Below are 23,045 nucleotides of genomic sequence, written 5' to 3' on the forward strand. Positions count from 1 at the left end.
GAGGAAGCACTTTAAGGGTGTTTTAATTTGCATTTCCCTAACCAATTGTACTTTAGAACATTTTTTCATGACTATAACTAGATTTGATTCCCTTCTATAATTGCCTGCTCATAGCCTTTGGTCAATCAATTGGAAAATGACATATTTTTTATAAATTTGACCTAGTTCTCTTTATATTTAGAAATGAGATTTACTTTCCTTCTAATCTTGGCTGCAATGGTTTTGTTTGGACAAAATCTTTGTAATCTGATATAATCAAAATTATGCACTATACATCCCTTAATGCTCTCTACTTCTTGTTTAAAATTCTTCCCTTGCCCATATATCTGAAAGGTAAAATATTCCATGTTTCTTTAGTTTGCTTATATCGCATCTCCCTTTATATCTAAATCACTTACCCACTTTCACCTTATCTTGGTATATAAGGTGTGTAATTGGCCTATACTTAAATTTCTGCCAAACTGCTTTCCAATTTTTCCATAAAGTTTTGTCAAATAATGATTTCTTTCCCCAACATCTTGCATCTTTGAGTTTATCAAACACTAGACTACTAAGGTCATTTGCTACCATATATTGTATACTTAATCTATACAACTGATTCACTACTCTATTTCTTAACCAATACCAGATTATTTTGATGATTACCACTGTAATCTAGTTTGAAATCTGGTACTGCTAACCCATGCTAAACTTGTCTTTTTTTTTTTTTCCATTAATGTCCTTTGATATTCTTGATTGTTTGTTCTTCCAGGTGAATTTTGATTTGTTCTGAATCCATTTTCTTCCTCTGAGTTCACATTTTGATCTTCCTTATCACCATGGTAATTTTCTATGGTTAGGTTCTTTTTTTGTTTGTTCATTTTTTTCAGTCTATGTTTTGACTTTTATTTTAATGTTAAAGTAGTATTCTGCTCCCCAGTTGGAGGAGGCACTATTCTAAGCTTCAGATCTATTTTGCTACTATTTTCAAAACTAGTTCCAGGGGCCTATAGGTTTTCCATACTTCCAAGCTTGTTGTATGATTTAAGGAGATATGTGGTCATTGCTCTCTTGGCCTGTACTCTGGTCTTTATCCATGAAGGAACTTTGTTATACTGTAATTATTAGCTTTAGCACTCCTCCTAGACCTGGGACTCTGACTCCTATAATCTCGCTCTCCTGTAGCCACAATTGCTAGTGCTTCTCTCTGCCTTGGAATTGAGACCAGGGTCTTTATTCTCCCATAAGCAACCACAAGCATTCCTCTTCACCCTAGAACCATGACTAGGACCCATGCTCCCCACAATTACTATAGATCTTTTTGACTCTGGGACTATGATCCAGCTATGTATGGGCAATGCAACAGAGCCCTAAGCCCAACAGCAGCATAATGTCCTATGCAGTCTCCTTCTGACCAGTTGTACAGCCATCTCCTTTCCCTCCCCCTTCCCCCTGCCAGCCACCACTATCTGTGGGCTGAGTTCCCAAAGCTGCTATTGCTGCCAATGAAGCTACCTCCAATGCCTTCTGCTGGGCCTCTGTTCCACAATCTTCCCTGTGTTCCTGATATCCCCCCACCCCCACTAGGGACAGCACTTTCCTTTCAACCTTTTCAACTGTCTTAAACTGGAAAATTGTTTCAATCAACATTTTGTGGGTTAGAATTTCCTAATCATATTGAAGAAGTTTCTTACCCCCAGAATATAGGATATATCCAATTTTTGCACGTTTATATAATCAATAAAGGAGAGCTTTAAAAAGCACTGTCTGATGTTCAAACAGGCAACTATTCTCTCTTCTACTGACCTTTCATACATATATTTTATGGGTCTAATTCTGATGACTACCTAGAAGAATCAGATAGTGACCTGGATTTCTGACAATGCTGATAAATGACTGAATTCTGACTAACCTTGACTTACAAGCTACAGCTATAGGGAAGTCACACTTCAACTTGTAGATTAGGTCCTAAAATCAATGTGTAAGTCACAAAATGATTTAGTTAAAATTACCCTTGAAATGACTCACAACATACATTATATAGAATCTTTAAACAGCTATAGCTAAAAGGGGGCTTGAAGCTCTCTGAAGTAAGGCATTCTGTATTAGAGAATGATGAAGCTGAAATTGTTACTATAAAATAATTGAAAATAAATTTTATTTTTCATTAAAAATGTATATTTTGTAATTCAAATAAATGCCCCCAAGTCCCTAAATATGCATACTTAACTTTAAGCATTTTTATTTGATACTTACGTTTCTAAGTGACTCTTTAGCAGGTCATACACCAAGACATTATTACACTGCTTAGCAAAATGCAAAGCACTATTTTGATGTTTTGACAAAATATTACAATCTGCTCCACATTCAATCACAAGTCTTACGATATCCGAGTTTCCTCTTTTACAGGCCTGTAACAGGAAAAACATTAAGACAAGTAATTTTCTTACAATTTCTTCAAGAATTTCTTCAAGGGAAGAACAGGATTTGTCAAAAATAAGGCTCAGTTTATACTTGACTCTTCAAAATAGATGGCCTTCAAAAGATATTTTTGTCCTTGACAATAATGATAAAAATAATAAAAGATGTTATGGGCCAGAACTTGAAACAGGGTCACTGGAATTGATAGAAACAATGCTTATATACTTGGTTCACACCTTTGGGAGAGTTCACACATTAGCTCACATATGAGAGTTCACACTTTTAAGAGATTATATATTAGGAACTCCTACAAGCCAACTAGAGACTTAAGTCAGGATTCAGTGGAGGAGATTCACAAGTCACAGTTCCCACAAGCCCACTCTCTTGAAGGAGGAGTCAGATCCATTCAACATTCCACCATTGTGCTGGCTGGAGGCTTTGGATTCAGAGGGAGCTGGAGGCTGAAGATGGCTGCATTTGAGGTGATTATTACACTGAATTCAAACTAAAGCTGCCTCCAGAAGCTCCCCCAAGAAATCTGCTCCCAGAGAGTATTATAATTTAGAGAAGAGAACATTACATTTTGGTGCCCCATGTTGGGATAATCACCTCTCCCAAAGGTGTAAACTCCAAAGATGTGAACCAAGTACATAAGCATTGTTTCTATCAATTCCAGTGACCTAGTACCCTGTTTCAAGTTCTGGCCCATAACAAAAAGCTAGCATTTATAGTACTTTAAGTTTTGTAATACTTTACAAATATCTCATTTTGTCCTTGCTGAACAATCTTTTAAGTAAGTGCTATTATTACCTTCATTTTACAGATAAGGAAACTAAGGCAGACAGAAGTTAAGTAATTTGGCCAGCATCACAAACCTTAAGTATCTCAAGATAGATCAGAACTGACTCAAAGTCCAGCACTCCATTGTGCTAAAAAGCTACCAAATGCCAGGCTTTCTTGGGAAACACTCAAGATATTTTCATTCTACTAGACTACTGTTTTTAAGATCACCCACATGGTTGTCAAAAGAGCCAATCCTTGACAAAAGCATTCTTGTTAGACTAGTTGTCACACTGTGATTCTTTGACTATACTATGTGGAATCAAAAAATAATTTCCTATTTATCTCAGCAGTGATTTACTCTGCCATGGACCAACCTAAATATAGTAAATCTCAGGCAGCATTGTAAAAGATGGAAAAATTGGATCAAGACAGTTTCATTGCATCTAGAACAGAACACAGATAACAAGTTGAATTTCTTTCTTGTAAAAGAATTTCAGGCTACAACTATCTGTGTCTTTATTCATCTTATTTATCTTCCTCATCCTTCTCCAGTATACTTTTAGAGGGGTAATTTTTTCCTATCATATAGAATATTTGCACAACTGAATAAAATATTTTACTTAGTGAGAAGACCTGAGTCTAAACCTGGCTTTGATCCTAAGAAGCCGTATATACTTAGTTAAATCTTCTGTGGCCCTTGGTTTCCTCATTTGAAAAATGTAACAGTAACTACTCATTATTTGCTTTCTAGTATATTTTGAGTTCAAAAATTATATGAACAACCTAATCAAACTTTGAAAGTAAATGAAATATTGATCTTCATTGAAGTAGGCACTTAATCAACAAAAACCAATTTGTTTCAAGTGAAAATAAGTTTTACTAATTTGGGGTACTAATTAAGACTCTTCCTGTATTTATGGTAACCTATATTTATCTTCATATAGCCTTCCTGTTTATAAAACATAAAAAAAAATTAATGTCAAAAAATGAGAACAAGAGGTAAGAGAATTGTTTGAAATTAAAAGTTGATAATAAAGCATCTCTAAAGATGACAATATAAAAGTCTAGCTACTTATTAAAAATACTGTTCCTAGGTTATTCTTTTCCTAAGTAGGCACATAATCATGGCTTTTATGGTATCTATCCTCACAGCTAGTCTGTTGCTTTTCTCTTATATGGAAACAAATTATATTAGTTTTGAAGTATCACAGAATAACGTCAAAGAACAAACATCGAAGAGTATAAAAAAATTTTTAAAAAGAAAATCCATCTGGATAAGATGCCCTGTAATGTATGTATATTAAATAAAGTTTGTATTTAGATGATCTTCTCTACGTTTGCCCACAGTGGCATACACATACTATCTAAATCTATCTATCTATCTATCTATCTATCTATCTATCTATCTATCTATCTATCTATCTGTATTCTACTTAATTTATAAAAACTTAGTAACATCTGAAGAACTAGTATAATCAAAAGAACCCTGGGTTTGGAGTCAGAAGACCACTTTATAATCTCCTTTGGTGATTTTGGGCAAATCATAAGTAAAAGGGAATGGACTTTTGCAGGTCTGTTACATTGTTTCTAAAGCCTATGATCTTATAATGAAATAAATTAGTAAGAGATGAATCATAATTGTCATGATTCACATGGAGTTTGTTTTTAAGAAGCATTTAGTGATTTAATGGAAGTGTTCATAGATTTTTCTCTTGCTGAGAGTTTGTTGTAATCTGCATGTTTATAGATTCTTAATATTTATACATGTTATCTACTTTAGAGTATATTAATAGTAATCTGAAAAATACAAAGCTCAATACTGATTCATAGACCACTACATAGCATTTCTAATCCTTCTGGGTTTTTTTCCGCTTGCATTTTTGACTTCCTTCAAAGGTTAACTGTATATTATTTCAAAGTCCGATTCTTCTTGAGCAGCAAAATAACTATGGATATGTATACATATATTGTATTTAACATATACTTTAACATATTTAACATGTATTGGTCTATCTGCCATCTGGGGGAAGGGATACGGGGAAAGAGGGGAAAAACTGGAACAAAAGGTTTGGCAATTGTCAATGCTGAAAAAAATTATTCATGCATATATCTTGTAAATAAAAAGCTATATATTAAAAAAAAAATACTAATTCACAGAATCTCTTTGAAGAAATTTCCAAATCTGAGTCTAATCTGTACTTGAACAAGAATACATATTACAACATAGCATGAGTGATGAGTCTATATACATGCTAGTTAGCTTGCAGCTATCCAAGGAGGAGCAGCCCACCGCTCAAGGCAACCCATTCCACCTCTGAATCATTCTAATTGGTAAGCTTTTCCTGACCTTAATCCTAAATTTGGCTCTTTGAAACTTCCATCCATTTGCTCTTATCAAGCAAAAAAAGGCTAATTCTTCTAAAACTAGTAAGCCTACTTTTTGTTTTCTCATCTTAGATATTGATACTAGAGACAAGAACTAGTTCTGTCTTCTGGTCCAGTGCTTATTCCCACATCTCATGATACCTAGATGAAATATATGAAGTCTTAACTTATTGTGCAGATGCTACTAACAAAGAAAAAATCCAGAGTCACAGACTTGGAACTTCAAGAGATTATTTTCAAGTTTAGCCCTTTCAATCTTATATATCAGTATTCTATAATATGTCCTTTCAGTTCCAGATACCTGTCTTTTACCTCCCATGTACACTATGCTTATTTTTGTGACTAAGTCCTTATTAATAAGAACAAATTATTCTACTAATATTTATAGATATGCCTAGTATATATAGCTTCTAGTGATGATTTCTTTCTTAAAAAAAAAAAAAAAAAAAAAAAAAAGGCAACCAGGGTTAAGTGACTTGCCCAGGATCACATAGCTTGCAAATGTCAAGTGTCTAAAGCAGAATTTGAACTCAGGTCTTCCTCCCAAGGCCAGCACTCTATCCATTGCACTATCTAGCTGCTCCACAACTTTTTTGGGGGGTGGGGTGGGGAGGGAAAAGGGGTTGTGAAGGGTAAGGGAAGAGACAAGCAAGGTTAAGTGACCTAGGGTCACACAGCTAGTGTCTGAAATCATATTTGGATTCAGGTCCTCCTTACTCCAAGGTTGGTATTCTATCCATTGTACAACCTAGCTGCTCTTTACAGCTTCTACTCAAACTCTACTCAGATACCAACAAACTCAGAACACTGGTAATTTTGAGTTTACAAAAGCATTCTACCAGAAGACATTCTCCAGGAGGTTCTATCAAGTTGGAAAAGTCCCAAGTAGGAGGTCTGGTGATGAATTATATATCTGTTGTCTAAAAATCAGGCTATTTAATTTTGGAGAAGTATTTAATATTATGTGCTGAGAACTTTGTTGTTCCCCCAACCCAGGTCTATCTTTTCCTTAATTCTTCCTAAACTTCAGGATTTATCTCAAGTCCCACCCACTTTTTGAATCTTTAACTACACTTATTTTTCCCTTTGTTGACATCTCTTAGCATTTATCATGTAGATTAAAGGTTCTGGCATGACATAATATATGTAGTCTTTCTCTCTAGGGAGTCTCAGATGTGAAAGCTTCATTTAGCCACACAAAAAATAAACTATAAGGAGAAAATGCATCATATATTATTTTTTTGTTTGTTTCTCTCACACAGCATTAGCACCATGCTGATATAAAAACAAGAAGACAAAAAATTTAAAGAGGGGTGTGTGTGTGTGTGTGTGTGTGTGTGTGCATGTGCAGTGTTCTAATGAAAACATATATTGAGATAGGAGGAGAAAATTAGAAAGAAAGCAACAGCCTGACAGCACAAATAAGGAATATGAACCAAATCTAAAATCAAAATATAGAAATAAAATTTTGGTTCTAAAAGTGAGGTTAAAGTAGTTTACCAAAAGAAAAAGAAAAAGAAAACTCTTTCTTGTTACAGATGAATTAATAAGACTTAGCAATGCAAAGTGACTTATCCAAAGTTACAACAATAAGCTGCAAAGAAAGGATTTCAATCAATCAGTCATCAAGGCTTTATCAAGTTCCTACTCCTACTTAACACTTTGTTAAGCTCTGGGAATATAAAAACAAAATTTTAAAACACTCATTGCTCTCAAGGATTTAACAGTCTAATGGGAGATATCACATATGATATACAGTGTGTATACATATTATATATATGCAGTTTGGGGAAAATGTGTTGACAACTCTGGGATCAGAAAACATCTTATGTAAAATGACTGACTCCAAATCAAACACTACTTTGACTCTACCACACAACATCATACCAGCACGTTAGACAAATTATTCTCAATGATAAATATAAGAACAGATTAAAAGATATTATGTGAATATGAAAATGTGTTTTGCATACTTTCACATGTATAATTAATAGCCCATTTTTTCCTTCTCAGTGGGAGAAGGAAGGGAAAGAAAAAATTTGGAACTCAAAAAAAATTTTTAAATGAAAGGTAAAAACAAATTTACTTTTAAAAATAAAAATAAAATGTATGTGACTATCAAAAAAGTTAAAAACTTAATAATCAACTCTATGAAATCCCACCACGATGCCTATATATTAAGAGTATGTGAAGACAAAAAGAAAACTTCTATATACACCAAAATTTTTGTGACTTCATTTTTATTAAGTGTTTTTTCTCTCTCCCTTCTGCTCCTCCCCTCTCCCCCAATTAGGAGAAAGTGGGGAAGAGAGGATCATAGCAATATGATTGCCAAAAAGAAAAAGAGCATCACTTAAACATTTTTTTTCACGTGCAGAGAGGAAGAAACACAGGAAAGGAGGACAGCTCTAGAAGTATCCACATATTACATGTGTCTGCTGCACAAAACAGAGGGAATCAGTTTCACATACAGTCTGTCTTTCATTCTGTTCTATTCTGCATATGGAATTTCCTGTCTGATCTGGTGTTTGTTAAGAATAGGGGAAAAAAAAGTCACAGCAGTCTTCCTGGTGATAGAGAATTGAAATTAAAGAAGATGTCCAAAAACAGGGGAAATGGAACACTGAATATATTTTCAAATCAGCTAGATGCAATGATATGTTACTGAATTGCTTTTCTTTCATCCTGAAATTTTTATTCATAGTTATAAAGGATGACTTGCTGCACAGGGATGGGGAAAAGGATACGATACAAAAACCATTACTGATAAAATTTTTTCTATAACATCTCTCTAGATTAAACCTAAATTTACCTCCATAAATTCTAAATATTTCATCAACTTCCTTATTGCCAGTATTTAAAATATTAGTATGAATGTTAATTTTTATTTTGCTTTTATTTCTGTTCTTTCTGTCTTAAGAGATCTTTCTTGTCTTTTTATTTGTTCTCTTTTTATTCTAACATCTAATTTATAATATATCACATATTCTACTATGTGAAAAAAGTATTACCTTCATTAATGCAGTTTCTCCATTACTCTGCTGAACATTCACAAAAGCTCCAGCTTCCAAAAGAATAGCCACCGTAGTTAGAAAGTTCTTTGAAAAGAGAAAGTCAAATCGAAATCCCAAAGCCATTATTTTTGTACTTAATAGTAAAAAAAAAAATTATAATTTCATTATTTGGCAATAAGAAATATAAAATAAATCCCAAGCAATTGTCTATTATTCATAACAGCTTCATTTATGATTATATTTTTATGTATAAAATATGCTAGTTTCTAATGGACAGATTTATCTTAAGTAATACCATGGCTTCTTTGGGGAGATATTATTTTGAGTATTTCATTAACTGCTCCACAAAAAGTCCTTAGTTTGTAAGATGCATTACAAACAAATATAAACTAGATCATTATTAGTAGACTAAGTAGCTGTCATTTCAATACAGAGCAGAGATACATGTGACTGACATTTTGGGAGTACCCTTATAAAAGAAACTTCTTCCTGGATCCAATGGCAATCAATCTTTACAAAGATTACTAAGTTGAAACCACTGCATTAAAAAGTAACTAACCTTCTCAGCTGCGTGAATGAGAGCAGTGGTTCCATTTTTTTGTCTACCATTAACTTTAGCTCCTTTCTTGATAAGGAGCCTGAGTAGGTCATCTTGTCCTCCTGCTGCCGCAAGCATCACCAGTGTCATTCCACTAGAGTCCTTTATTTTTAAAGAAGAAGAAGAGTTAAACTTTAATCAGAAACTTTTAAAGAACAAAAGGCTTTAGAGATGTGTTATAAATTCAATTTAAAACAAGAAACTTCAATGATTATTTATTAAGTCAAGTGAATGAGTCCTGGTTATTCTGTTGTGTCTAACTCTTCATAACCCTATGTATGTCCTCATATTTGAATGTAAGTAGTTTATTAGCAATGTTCATTTATGTTTACTTTTTCACATTTCTCTTCAATTCTGTCTTCAAAGTTTCTCCATGACTCAGGAATGCGTAGAAATGTTCAATTTCATTAAAGTTCCATTTTCCCCCTTCCACTGCTTAATACTCAGTTTTGTTAAGTTAACCTATATTTTTTGTTTTCTATTTTATTTCTATTCTAAGTTCTTTGCTCCTTTACAGAGTGCCTGCTACCCTGTATGTGATTCTGACTATGTATGGTTTCTTGGTATTTTAAATAAATTCTTTCAGAATGCTACCTGCAATAAACTTTCCTTGGCTTGGAAACTCCAGATTTTGACTACAATGTTATTGGGAGTTTTCATTTTGGAGTTGCTTTTAGGAAGGACTAGTAGAGTCTTTCTACCACTTTGTCATCTTTTAAGTTTTCTTGAAATAGGATGTCTAGGTTCTCTTTTGGGTAATTGTGTTCAGGGAGTTTACTGATTCTTAATTTTTTCCTCCTCTGATCTGATTTTCAAGTCACTTTTTTTTTTTTTTTTTTGGCTTGCTATGAGATACCTTATATTTTTGTTTATGATTTCAAGATTTTGACTTTATTTCTTATTGCCTTAAGGAGTCATTGGTTTCTCTTTGGTCTATTCCACTCTTCAGAGAGTTTGTTGCTAGAGTCAGGTTTTCTACCTCTTAAACCAGGTTGTTAATTCAAATTTCAATCCTTTCTTCCAAAGTTCTTTCCCCCCTCTTTTTCCCCCATTAGAACTCTCATGTCACTTATAAAAATATTTTAAATCCCTGCTTTACTTCTTTGAAAAATTTCTGAATTTGTGTCCAAGCTTTGTTTTTCTTTGAGACTGTCTGCAGATGTTTTGGAGTCATTCTTCTGTATTTGTTTCTTGAAAATCCTTACTAATATAAGTGAATAGCTCATTACAATAGTGAAGTTCTTTTTTTGTTTGCCTATTCTTCCAGCCTATTCCTTGACTTTGGGATATGATATTAGAGCTGGGCCCTCTGTCACTTCTAGAGGATGTTTCTGGGCTGGTCCTGTTGCTGCATTCTTGAGGTACTGGGTAGTGTGTCAATTCAGGGACAAGCTAGAGACATGCAAGCTTTCAATATTTTCAGAATGATCTAATCCAAGACACAGACTGATTGCTGTTTCCCTGCTCTGAGTTCTGAAAATTCCTGACTTGAGTTTTGGGCTGGGCAAAAGTAGACTGCTATGGAATCTGCCCCATCAGCCAGCTGAGGAGTTTACTGGTTCAGAGTGACAGAACTGCGGGATCCCTGCCCTAGTTGTTCTTCTGCAGGCTCCATACTACTCCAGAAACTGGAAATGAGACCCTGGCTCTGCAGGTTCTAAAATCTGAGTCACATAACTACTGCTTGCTCTTTTTCAAGTACACTGCTTAGGGTAGGCAACTGCTTCTTACCCCCAAATATCACTCATACACAGGTTTCCAATCCAGGACCTGTAAAAGGGTAGTTGGCAACAAAAACTTTCAGTTGGCCAACCTGTTCTTACCATTGGGCCCCACTATAGTTTTGGTACTTTTTATCCTGTTGCACAGCCTCTCCTTTCCAATGAAATTTTCCTTTCTCCAGTGTGCTGACAAAGGCTAGAAAAATGACTCACTGTGACTTTTTATTTTATTTTCCCATCAGGATTTGGCCCAGGATTTCCCATCAGCATCAGATCCTGTAAGAATCTAAAAACTGCGTTTTTAGATATGTTTAGAGAAATCTGAGTAAACATCTGCATTACTTCTTTCCTACTACTCTCTGCCATTCTGGCTCCATCTTTGACTAAGGAGTTTAGATAAAAAGAATTCTTTTTTCATTTTAGATATACCTAATTTCTTAATTTTGAGGGAAAACATTTTTGCTTGAGGTATCTAAATAAAAATGAGAAAGCCTAAGTGCATAATGTTCTGATAAGTATCAAAAAAAAAAAAAAAAAAAAAAAAAGGAAACAAAATTAACTAAATCTGAAACAGAAAAAAAGATCAAAGTTCTGACAAAAAGGAGAAAATTTAGTGAAAAGGTTGCATTAGGCAGAAATAATGTAGCCCAAGTACTGAGATTTATTGTAATAAGGAAGAAAGAAAAACTTTTAGAAAAGCCACGAGACAAACAACATTTTAAAGAATACTGGTAACTGTCTTTGATGTCACACATTAACTAGCTGATAGGAGATACATTTCAATAAAATTTTCATAAGAATACCATACTCTAACCTCTTGGTCCAAATTGTAGTCCTCATTTGAATTAAGTGCAATTTTCACTGTCACATAGTCTCCATTTTTCACTGCATCCCTCAGTAAGTCTAAAGAAGAAAAAAAGTCAATTTTACCAATTCTAATATCTGGATTTTTTATATTACCAGCCACATTTCTTGAATGATATCTAACAATTTCAAAAGTACTTACTACTTGGTATAGCATCCGCTGCTGTAAAAGTCTCATCTTCCCCATTCAGATGCTTTTGAAAATCTTCTAATTTCATCCATTCCAACTGCAAATCCATTCCCAAACTCAAAACTTGCTGCCTGTCTGTTATATATGCAGATGACTTATTATCTTTTTAAAGATGATCATAATATCACAGATATTCCTATTTTTCCATCTTATGTAGAAACTAAGAACTAAGTCACAAAGTAAAATATCTATATCTATATAGATATATCACATATTAGAAAATTCTGTTTTACTTACTTTTACTGACTTACTTTAAAATAAAACTTACTTTTATTGGCTCCTTTACTTAAAATAAAAATCAAAAAAGTGAGTTTTCCTTTGAACAGAATATCTGAATCTCAACTTTGCCATTTAACACTTGGGTGACACCTTGGGCAAATGACTAAAATTTGTGTACCTCAATTTTCTCATCTGAAAAGGAAGGGACTGAACTAGATGGCTAAATTTCCTTTCTAGCTTTAAATCTACAAGCCTATAATATTTAAATGTAACAATTTCAGCAAATTGTTAGCAGCACTGATACTTGATTAGGTTGGAAAAAGGAATAAACTATAGGATAGCCTCAAATAATTCAGTTAATAGTAATAGTGCATCTTGAAATTATTTTACCTAGTTATTAAAATATGAAAATGGCAATTCTTGAAACCATGAGATTTAATAAGCTGACTTTTCCTCCCAATGACCAACAATGCAACATAATCAGTAGTTTTTTTTTTGTTTTATTTTGGGGGGGGGGCACAAAAAATTTAAGATTTGTAGAAATGTGTACTTAAGATAATAAAGGAACTTTTCCTAATGAATTTTCTAATCAACAAAAACTCATAATTGTTAACCGTTAAGATTTCCTAGTAATGAGAAGTCCTTTATTAGCCATCCTTATCTTTTACTATACAAGAGCTCAGATTTTTTTTCTGAATAGCTAGATAACTTGGCTCTCCAATCTTTGCATGTGGTTCATGAACCTGCCTAAGTCTTCTCTGCTGCTGCTTTTCTTACCATTTCGAATGTCTTTACATCAACTGCATACCAAGTCTCTCTCCTTACTTTAAAATATAGAATTTCTTACCTTCCATAAACTTTTTCCTGATTAACTCTACTAGTAGTTTTAATCCATTCTGGCAATATTACAGCTTTTACAGCTGTGACGAGTTATGAATGTATTTGTTTATAATAGTATTATGTAGTCAAACTTTTATTTCTACCTTCAGCCTCCCAAATTTGTTTGTTTGTTAGTTTCTAAACTTAATGAACATTATGGATATGTATGTGCTTATTTAATTCTTGTCCATTAGCTGAGTCAGAGTTCAGGATATTTGCCTTCTTCAACTTAAATTATTGGTTTATATTTTAAGCTAGGTCTTAGTCTATCTTACCTTCTTGACTTTAGATAGAAATTAAAATGAAAGAGAAAACTAGAAAATGTAAGGGGAGGGGGGACTCCAAAAGCTTTTATCTTCTTTTTTCTAAGTACCCTACACAAATGGTAAGATTTATAAAATAATAACAATAGTAACTTAGTTGGCTTTTGATAGACTTGTAATTTATGACTCATTTTTCATCATACTTACCAGAATTTTCATCCATTTGACACACATTGTCTAATACTTCTTGATCACCTTCTGCAGCTATATAAGCCCATGTATCAGTTTCATCCCTTGTACTTCTTCTCTCTTTGTATAACTGTTTATTTTCCTTAGTTCTATAGTCTTCAGTAAATGTTTCTTCTCTTTTCCGATTATTCTCTGAATAGTCTTTTTCTTCTGGTGTTAATGTAAATAAATCAAACGCATTCCTCATTTCTTTATATGCTAGTATATAATAAAGAATTTTACAACATCAAATTACAAATGCTTGTTGCAAACAAATAATAAAATCCTGTCTTATGGATGCATTAGGAAAAACTGTTGTTTCTACTTGCTAATACAAATGAACTGTGATAAAGAAATACCCAAATTCATTACCAGAATCACCAAACAACTTCAGTAGATCATTTTTATTGATTGTCCAATATCCAATAAAGTTCATGACGGTAATTGGCTCTTCTCCTCTACCTTCCATGACCACCTCTTCCTGCCATCAAAGGACTCTGGATTCATATGGACTAAATTTCATCGTAGAACTTGACCTCAAATGCAAAATCTCTCTTTTTTTAGTTTACTGCCCCAACTTGGATTAATTCAGACTTCTAAAATAAAACTTTCTCATAGCTCATGTCTAGGATGTCCCCAGAAACCACAAAGGCATTTATTTTATAAATAATATGATTAATGAGTATAAAATAGTTTTTATTTTACTCTATAGAAAATGCAAAGGATGCTAACTAAAGCCTCAAAGGAGCCCATGAATAAACAGTGAAGCAAAAAAGTGAATATAATCTACCATAATTCCTTAGAAAGTACAGATGCCTAGTTCTATTTTTTAGCACTATGAAAAATAGGAGTCAATTTGTCTTAAAAAGGATAATTTATAGTAAACATTTTAAAAATAATGTTAATAATCACATAAAATTCAATTATTTATACTCACTCTTTATTCCCTTTTGCTCTTTTTTCCCTCTTTCTTCCTTGTCAGAATCATATCTTTTCTGATATTTTTCTTTTACTTCATTTTTCCGTGTTTCTTTCTCCTAACAATGAAAGCATGATACAAATGAATTAGAAACTGACAATATTTACTAAATAAGGTCCTTTAAACAATGTAAAACATGGCTTCAAGGCTAAGGAGTCTATTTTCCTATGATAAAATTACAAAATCTTAAATTTTTTTTCCTTATATTTTCCCTACAATTCTGGACTATCCTACCATTGTTTATAGGTAAAAAAAGACATACTCATAACATTAAATAACAATGTTTAATCACATATCCCATCAGATTACAAAGATGGGAAAATACTGTAGGGATTCCAGCAAAATAGGAATGCACTAACAGCAGTTTGTTTTTCATAATCAACACTTTTTCTGCTTTGTTTACAATAAGAAAAATGAAATATTTTAAAAAATATAACCATGCTAATTTCCTGCTGTTAGAGTGAAAAATGATTCAGAATTGTTGAAGAAAAGTTAGAATTTAATTTATATGCTGACCTAGACATTTCACTATTGCTGCTCTACACCTAAAGATAGTTATAGACAGTAGGAAAAGACCCATATGTAGAAAACTATTCATAGCAGAGTTATTTGTGATAAGAAAAAATTTGGAAAGAAATGATGTGCCCAACAACTGAAGAATGGACAAGTCAAATCATGATATATATAAATGTACAAGAATATTATCACATCCTAATTTACAAACATGAAGAATTCAGAAAACACGTGAATGCCATAACATCAAAGTTGAAGGACATATCCTTTTTCTCTCTGTTAATAAAGGAACTGGTTTCAGTAAATGAACTTTGCAGATGTGTGTTTGGATGTTTATTAATAAGAAAAGCATTTATATATCACTTAAAAGTCTGCCAAATGCTTTACAACTATTTCTTCATTTTATCTTCATAATAATCCTGGGAGGTAAGTACTATAATTATTCCCATTTTACAGGAAACTGAGGCAAACAGAGATTCAGTGACTTGCCCAGAGTCATATAGTTAGTAATTATCGGAGACCAGATATGAACTAAGGTACTCCTGATTGGAGAGCCAGCACTTTATCCACTACACCATCTTACTCTGTAAAAAAGCATTTGAAAGTATCTAATTTATTGAAACAAAATTTATTAAGTAAATTTTTAAAAGTTCTATGAAAATCAATGAAGCTAGAATAAAAAAATCACTAACGATTAGGAAAAAAATTATTTGCATCAAATATCTCTGATAAAACTTTGATATCAAATATAAAAAGAGATTTAATACAACTATTTAAGGCTATCAATCATTCTTCAATGAATAAACATTTTTGTTAAAAGGGTATGAACAAATAGTTCTAAATAAAAGAACTATGAACTATATGAAAGATCAGCCCAACTAACCACCAAAAAGAAAAAATATATATTCCAACCATTCTAAGATTTCACCTCAACACCAGTATTATAGGAAAGATGACAGAAAATAGAAACTGTCAATAGTGGGGAGTGCCTATGGGAAGACAAGATAGGTAAAACTCATCTACTGCAGAAAGGGCTGGCAACTGATTCAATGGTTCTGAAATTATGCTAAAAAAGCAAATAAATGTCTGTAGCCTTTGGCCCCCCAAAACACACTTCTAGATATGTATTCTCCCATGAAAGACAAAGATTCCATATACATTCAAATATACATCATAAGTATTTGGGGGAGGTTAAGGGTGGCAAAAAATTGGAAATAAAATAGTTGCTGACAAATTGGATGATGGCTAAATAAATCATACTATAGCAGTGTAATGGCATATTAATCACTGTTCTGTAAGAAATGAAAATATGAAGAATTTACTTAAGTGTGGAATTAAATGCATTGATGCAGCGTTAAGTAAGCAGAACTAGGAAAATGATATATAAAATGTTTAAGAATATAGATATAAAAGAAAACAAAAAGAACTCCTGAAAAGAAAAACTAAACGAATATTGACTTGTTTCTTACATTTTAAAAAGAAAGCTTTAGACTTCAATGACTGATTCAAAAAGGTTGAAAGTTCTATAAACAAATTCACGTCACAAACTATGGCACTTCTGCCCTTTGCTTTTCTTCTATTATTGTAAGATAATGGCCAATGTGCAAAGGATAAATTTTTGCTATCTTGAAAGGTTTCTCAGATCCCAATAAAGTCTGAGCCCCTAAGACCATTAGAAAACACCCAAAATATTCATGGAATGAATCAGTCTTTTGTTCTTCACCTTAAAGTATCGATTTGAAAGCATAGATACACTTTATATCTTGCTTCCCCATCAATTGTGACCCTAGAAACCTTAGGACACAAAGAAAATACACATAAAATTAGGGGATAGATTTTCTGCACAAAAAGGAAAAACAAGGAAATCATCTTTGGAGCTATGGATTTTCTTGGACTACCTATCTCTCCCCACCTCTATCCTCAACTTCTTCCATACACACATCTTCCTACCCCTCTACCCTCATCTTATATTTTTTTCATGTACTTGGAGATTTGCAGCATCTCCTATATAGCTCACCTGAAGTCTCAGTTGTAGATAACAGTCTAACTTTTACTTATAAGCTCTTTCCCTTAACAAAATGGATTATTTGCTGAAGGGGGAAAATCACTCATTTGGAGTTCCAAAATGCAGAAATTAAGATGGGCAAAAAAAAAAAATTAAAAAAATTGATAAATCCGTCTTTTCATTCAAAGGGGAAAATCCTATAAACTCAGAGAACAAACAATAATTCAGTCTCTGGTTAATAGTCTAGGGAAAAAATACTTGGGGGAAAAAAAAAAAGAATACTGTGCTATTTTAGGTATAAGCAAAAACCCAGGCTGAGAAACTACAAACATTCAATGCTCTCAAAGTAATGTGAAATACAGGATGAAGTCTGAGCACTTCTTTACTAACCTAAGCTCTGCAAGTTCCTGACCTGTAATTTGGTCTGTCTCTGATTAGAGTTCCAGTAGATTGCTGCTGGACCCAGTCATTTCAGTTAGATGAAAAGCTCTACAACTTCAGAATGACAGAATTGAAGGCTTCCCTGTGGTCTTGTGTTCTTGTCTTGGTTTTTCAAATGCAAGCTTTACACTGGCAAGTGGCTGAAACCCAAAACGTGCTCTGTTTCCCTGGATCAGAGCCATACAAAACTCTTACTTGCTTCTGTGCTTGTTCCTTGATCAGTACACAGCTGAGGGCCCATGACTGCGCCTTATCTGAAATCAAACTTCTTAGAAGATTTAAAGTAGTTGTAAATGGTTCAAAGTAAATGTGGCAGAATGTCTCCAGTGGAGCCACCAAGGGATTTGTGTTTGACTTTGTTCTGTTTAACATTTTTATCAACAAATCAGATAAAGACAAAGATAGTGTAAGCATTAACTTTGCATGTAACACAAAGCTAGCTATCAGAGTGGATGAGGGCATCAGGATCCAAAAAATTTTGATAGGCTAGAACATTGGGCTAAATTTAACAAGAAATTCAAATGCAATAAATATAAAGTGTTTAAAATTTACTTCCTAAGTTTAAGATAAATGAAAAAAAAAATTAGTAAGCATTTACTATACGGCAGGAACTGTACCAAGCATTAGGAATAAAAATACAAACAAGACAGTCCCTGCCCTCCAAGTAATTATATTATGGCAGCTTTTATTTTTTTCTTTGAACTGGAAATTCTGGATTTTGACTATGTTGTTATTGGGAGTTTTCATTTTAGAGTTTCGTTGAGGAGATGACCAGAAGAGACTTTCTATTTTTTGCCCTCCGGTTCTATGAAACCTGAGCAATGTTCTTTTACAATTTCTTAAAATATGTTTTAAACTCTTTTTTTGGTTATGGCTTTCAGGTAGTCCAAGGATTCTTAAATGATATCTCCTCAATTTGTTTTCCAGATCAGTTGTCTTTGCTATGAAACAGATGCCTCACATTTCTCTCTTATTTTTGCAGCCTTTTTTTGTTTTGTTTTGTTTTGTTTTATTACTTCTTTTTGCTTCATGAAGTGATTAACTTTTTGGAGGAGCCATTCTAATTTTCAATGAATCCATTGCTTAGGTAAGGTTTTGTACCTCCTGTGCCAAGCTATTAATTACCTTTCCAATTCTTTCTTTTATAGTTCATGATCATGTCTTTCCTTATTATATCCACTAGTACTCTCATCTATAAAATAATTTTAAAGTTTTTAAAGACTCTAGCTTCATTTCTTCCAAGAATTCTAGGTGAATTTGTGCTCAAACTGTTTTTTTTTTTTCTTTAAGGTTTGCTTGTAGATATTTTGGAGTCATTCTCTTTCTTTTAGATTTGTGTACTGAATATTCCTGTCATCATAATAGATTTTTATGATAGGATTTTTCATTTGTTTGCTCAGTCTTCCTGCCTACTTTATGATTTCTGGTCAGAATCACTATACTTCTTGAGGGAATGTCTGAGCTGTGCCTGTGTCCTCTTGAGACCTGTTGTTGCTTTCTCAGGATATTGGGTACTATGTTATTTCAGGTATCAGCAAAAGCCCAGTCCTCAGTCCCTCAGTGGATTTGTAACACAGCACTGGGTAGTGAGTGATAGAGCTAAAACACTTATTTCTGTTCCCTGCCCAAGGTCAAGCTCTTTTAAGGGTCTGAGATCCAACTTTTCTTGACTTTCTTGCCCTCTTCTTGAAAAATACCATGCTTCTAGTTAAGCCCCTATTCTCAAGTGTCTACAGATTTACTTATTTCCCTTTGCTGATCTGTAGCAGAAAAAATGACTCACTGTGACTTTTTTTTCCTTGGATTGCCCCATCAGGACTCAAGTCTAGTGCATGTTTCAGATCTTTGTGGAATAGTAACAGGGGAGAGCTGAGCTGAACTTCTTGTGCTATTCTACTGTCTTGGATGTCTTCTAATATTACATTCTTACAGAAGACAATACATATAGGGGACTAGCGACCAAGGAGGAATGTTTTAGATAGTCAGAGGGAATGCTAAATGGAGTCACAGGGCAAAAGACTGACAGATCCTTTTTAGGAATAGTAGTATTGATTTAGTATTGATTTGGTTACAGTTCTAGAGCTAGAATTAGAAAAAGTGGCGGAAGAATAGCAACATCTTGAAAATGGTAAAGTTAGTCTGAGACTAGCCAAGATAAGGTGAATAAATGTTCAACAACCAAAGCCCCAAGATTATAAAAATGGTAGCAATTACTAAGAAGTAATATGCCAAAATATATACTATGAAGACTTAACTGGATTTCAAACTCATTTTGAGTCAGTATTATAATAAAACAACTAAAAAGGCTAGAATGATGCTGAACTTCCTCATTAAATTGTAAATCCCCTTAGAGCAGGGACTGTCATTTGCCTCTTTTTGTATCTCTAGCACTTACCAAGTGCCTGGTACAAGCACAAGAGGATAACCTCTTTTGTATTACAACCAGATGGGGAAGGTTGTCAAGATTATGCTAAATGAAGATCAATTAAAGAACTGGAGAAGCTGAGCTTACATAAGAGAAGACTCCATAAGAGAAGACTTATAAGAATAAGTCAAGACATATTACTCATCTCTAAATATCTGGGAGGCGTCAAAGGGGAAGAGTAAAAAAATAATATTCTGTTTGCCATTAGAATGTAGAACCAGGAGCAACAGGTTTAAGTGGCAGAGAAAATGTATTTTATGGTTGCCACAGAAAAGCAGGGGAAACTTATGCATCTTTCTGACAGTTGTCTGAAGTTACTGGGACCCAACCTCACACCTAGGAGGACACGACACACCCCAATATTCTTATCACAGATGCACATATAATGCCCACTTTAAACTAACTGATGGATGGATTTTATTTTAACTTGTACAGAAAAGCATGGAGAAAATAATTAACACATTATCTAATGGCAACACCACAGCTAACAAAATTTTCTAGAATTTCTGCAGAGAGGCACAGGAAAGAAATAAAAAGCAAAAGAGAAAGAAATACAAGAGTAGAATTTCAGAAGACAAACATTTCCCCAGGTATTATCATTACCATCATCTTCATAATAACTCACATGTTTATAGTGCTTTAAAATGTACAAGTATTTTCCTTATGACATTCTTGTGAAATATATGTGTATCTGTATTTTATAAGTACATAAAAACAGGTATTATTATCTCCATTTTATAAATGAGAAAACTGAAACTCTGACATTTAAGCCCAAGGTTATATAGCTTGAGAGGATTTGAAGTCAGGTCCTGAAGTCAGTTCAAGTCCAACAAGTTTCACTGTACTTTACTACTATTCTGCAAGTCATTTCAACGGAACATAGGAATGAAATCCAATCTGACACAGCCGGAGGAGGGAAGTTTCTTTACATTATATGCAGATTCATATCTCTCTCCTTTAAGAGGGTAAGAGAGTGAATCATTGTGCTGGAGGCACATGGTCTTGTTAGAGACGTTGGATGCCATTCTTCTTCATTGAGCTTATGGGAAAACTTAATAAGGGAATAATGATCAAAATACATATAGTTGTATTTACTTCCTCTTTGCCATTTCTGGAAAATTTATAAGAAGATTTATATAAATTAGAAGACCTAAAGAAGTTGGTAGAATAGACTTTTCTCTTCAGAAACTAGTAACATTTACACGGTGCTTTACAATTTGCAAAGCATTTTACATATATTATCTCAATACCTGTATTATTCACTGAGTTAAAAAAAAAATCATTCTGCTTCAAGTCCCTTTCATTATGCGATTATAGATGTACAGATGTAATAGATGTTACCTATTACTTGGCTGAATACACATATTACTATCTTAATGTGTTTTATTTAAGAAATGCCAAAGTACGATTTTAAGATGGACAAAAACAACAAACTAAACCAAACATATAATTACGTTAACTTTTTCCTTTAAAATAATCTAACAGAAGTGTCATGCTGAAAGACCAAAAATAGAAGGCAGGAAAAAGTAAATACTAATATTTATAAAAATAAGATAGTCAATAGCTATTCAATCAAAAATTAAAAGAATATCTATGTGATAGCTCTTTGGAGCCAGGTAATAATTAAGAATATTATTTTGTTCAAATATTTTTTCTAAACAAATTCCTCTAACAAAATTTGAAACTAAGCAAACAAGTTTCTTTCTACTTGTGCTGGAAATGGATTTTATAAGATTAAGAGCAGGAAGTAGCTGAGGAAAAGCAGGAGCCAGCCAGCTTTTAAAAGTCTTTCTGTGAGCACTAATTTAGAAACGAGTCCCAATGATAACCCCTTAAAATTCCTTGATAACCCGATGCAAGAAATACTGCTTTTATCTGGTCTTATTCTTCTATTTCACTGTTTTCTCTTTGGTATACACAAATTTTTTTTTCCCTAAATTATGTTCCCCATATAGTTGATGCAAGCAACATCCTTTTATTCTTTAATTTTCCTCTTCTAGCATTGAATGACTTACCTCCCCAACTGAATCAGTAGACCTTCGACCTCGTTCTTCACTACCCAGTTTTGTGCTCTTCTGAATTTGAGCAGGTGTAGATGCTAATTTATCTATCTCTATGGAACTTTTGACTTTTTCTTGATTCTTTTGCTTTTTGTATAAATTTTTCTTCTCTGAGTATGGGTCCTTATTTTCAGCTTTTCTAATCTCTTCTTTACATTCTTCAACTTTTTTAAATTTCTTTTTTTTCCTTTTAGTTTTAGTATCAGCATCTTCTTCAGCACTTGCTGTATCATCTGGTTGTTTATCAGAAATTACATCTTGAATTATATCAAGTTCTAACTTATCCTTTCCACTTTTAAATTTTTGTTTGTCTCCTTTATTATCAAAAGGCAAATCTTCACTGTCATCATCAGCCAACTGAGAAAGTGAATCATCAAATGTACTTGATTCAGATTCTAACAGAGAATCACTAAGTCTCTCTCTCTTCTTTTTGCTTTCTTTAAAATCATCTCTTACTTTTCCCTTTGAGTCTCTAATTTCACCTTTTTTTACTTTCTTTGCTTCTTTTAAATCATCTTTTTTGGTCTTTTTGTACTCCTTTGAATCTTCTTTGGATTCCAAAATTCTTTTCTTAGACTTTGAATCAAAGACCAAATTTTCTGAGGAAGTTTCCAGTTGTGCTTTATTCTTATCTTTTACTTTACCAGATTTCCATTTTCTTTTTTTCAAATCATCAGGGCTTTTGTCTTCTCTGTGCCGTGACTTTTTCTTTTTTTTCTTGGGAGAAATGTCCTCTTTTGTTTCACTTTGCCAATCGCTGTCAGATTCTGCCTCAAATATGTCATCATCATTCAAAACTAGTCTCTATAAAATAAAGATATAAAAGGTTAAAATACTTAAATCCTATTTTGCTTTTTACATTTCTTCTAACTGACTTCCAGCCTAAAAAATTTCCAAAATAATCAGAATAAAATAAAAAGTTTACAAGAACAAAAGAAAAAAAATCTTTTTTTTTTTTTCATTTTAAGGCATAATTTTTTTTTTTAATTTGAAATGCTGGTCAAATAAAAGGGAAAAAGTCAGTCAACTAAGAATAAACATTGATAAGGATTAAAAAAAAAGATGTCTCTGGTTGAAT

General features: G+C 33.1%; 1 protein-coding gene across 3 annotated transcripts in view; it reads right to left on the reverse strand.

Moving 5' to 3' along the window:
- The window catches only part of MPHOSPH8 (M-phase phosphoprotein 8), a 56,409-nt gene that overhangs the window by 17,537 nt on the left and 15,827 nt on the right, over positions 1-23,045 (reverse strand). For all 3 annotated transcript variants that reach the window (XM_051986612.1, XM_051986611.1, XM_051986613.1), the window contains exons 3-10: positions 21,923-22,771; positions 14,482-14,581; positions 13,524-13,763; positions 11,908-12,030; positions 11,716-11,804; positions 9,142-9,282; positions 8,580-8,666; positions 2,236-2,390 (exon numbers count right to left, since the gene is read on the reverse strand). In XM_051986612.1, the coding sequence (XP_051842572.1) occupies positions 2,236-2,390; positions 8,580-8,666; positions 9,142-9,282; positions 11,716-11,804; positions 11,908-12,030; positions 13,524-13,763; positions 14,482-14,581; positions 21,923-22,771 (1,784 nt within the window). The remainder of the gene's footprint in view (positions 1-2,235; positions 2,391-8,579; positions 8,667-9,141; positions 9,283-11,715; positions 11,805-11,907; positions 12,031-13,523; positions 13,764-14,481; positions 14,582-21,922; positions 22,772-23,045) is intronic.

The sequence above is a fragment of the Antechinus flavipes genome, chromosome 3, assembly GCF_016432865.1.
Source record: "Antechinus flavipes isolate AdamAnt ecotype Samford, QLD, Australia chromosome 3, AdamAnt_v2, whole genome shotgun sequence".
NCBI lineage: Eukaryota > Metazoa > Chordata > Mammalia > Dasyuromorphia > Dasyuridae > Antechinus > Antechinus flavipes.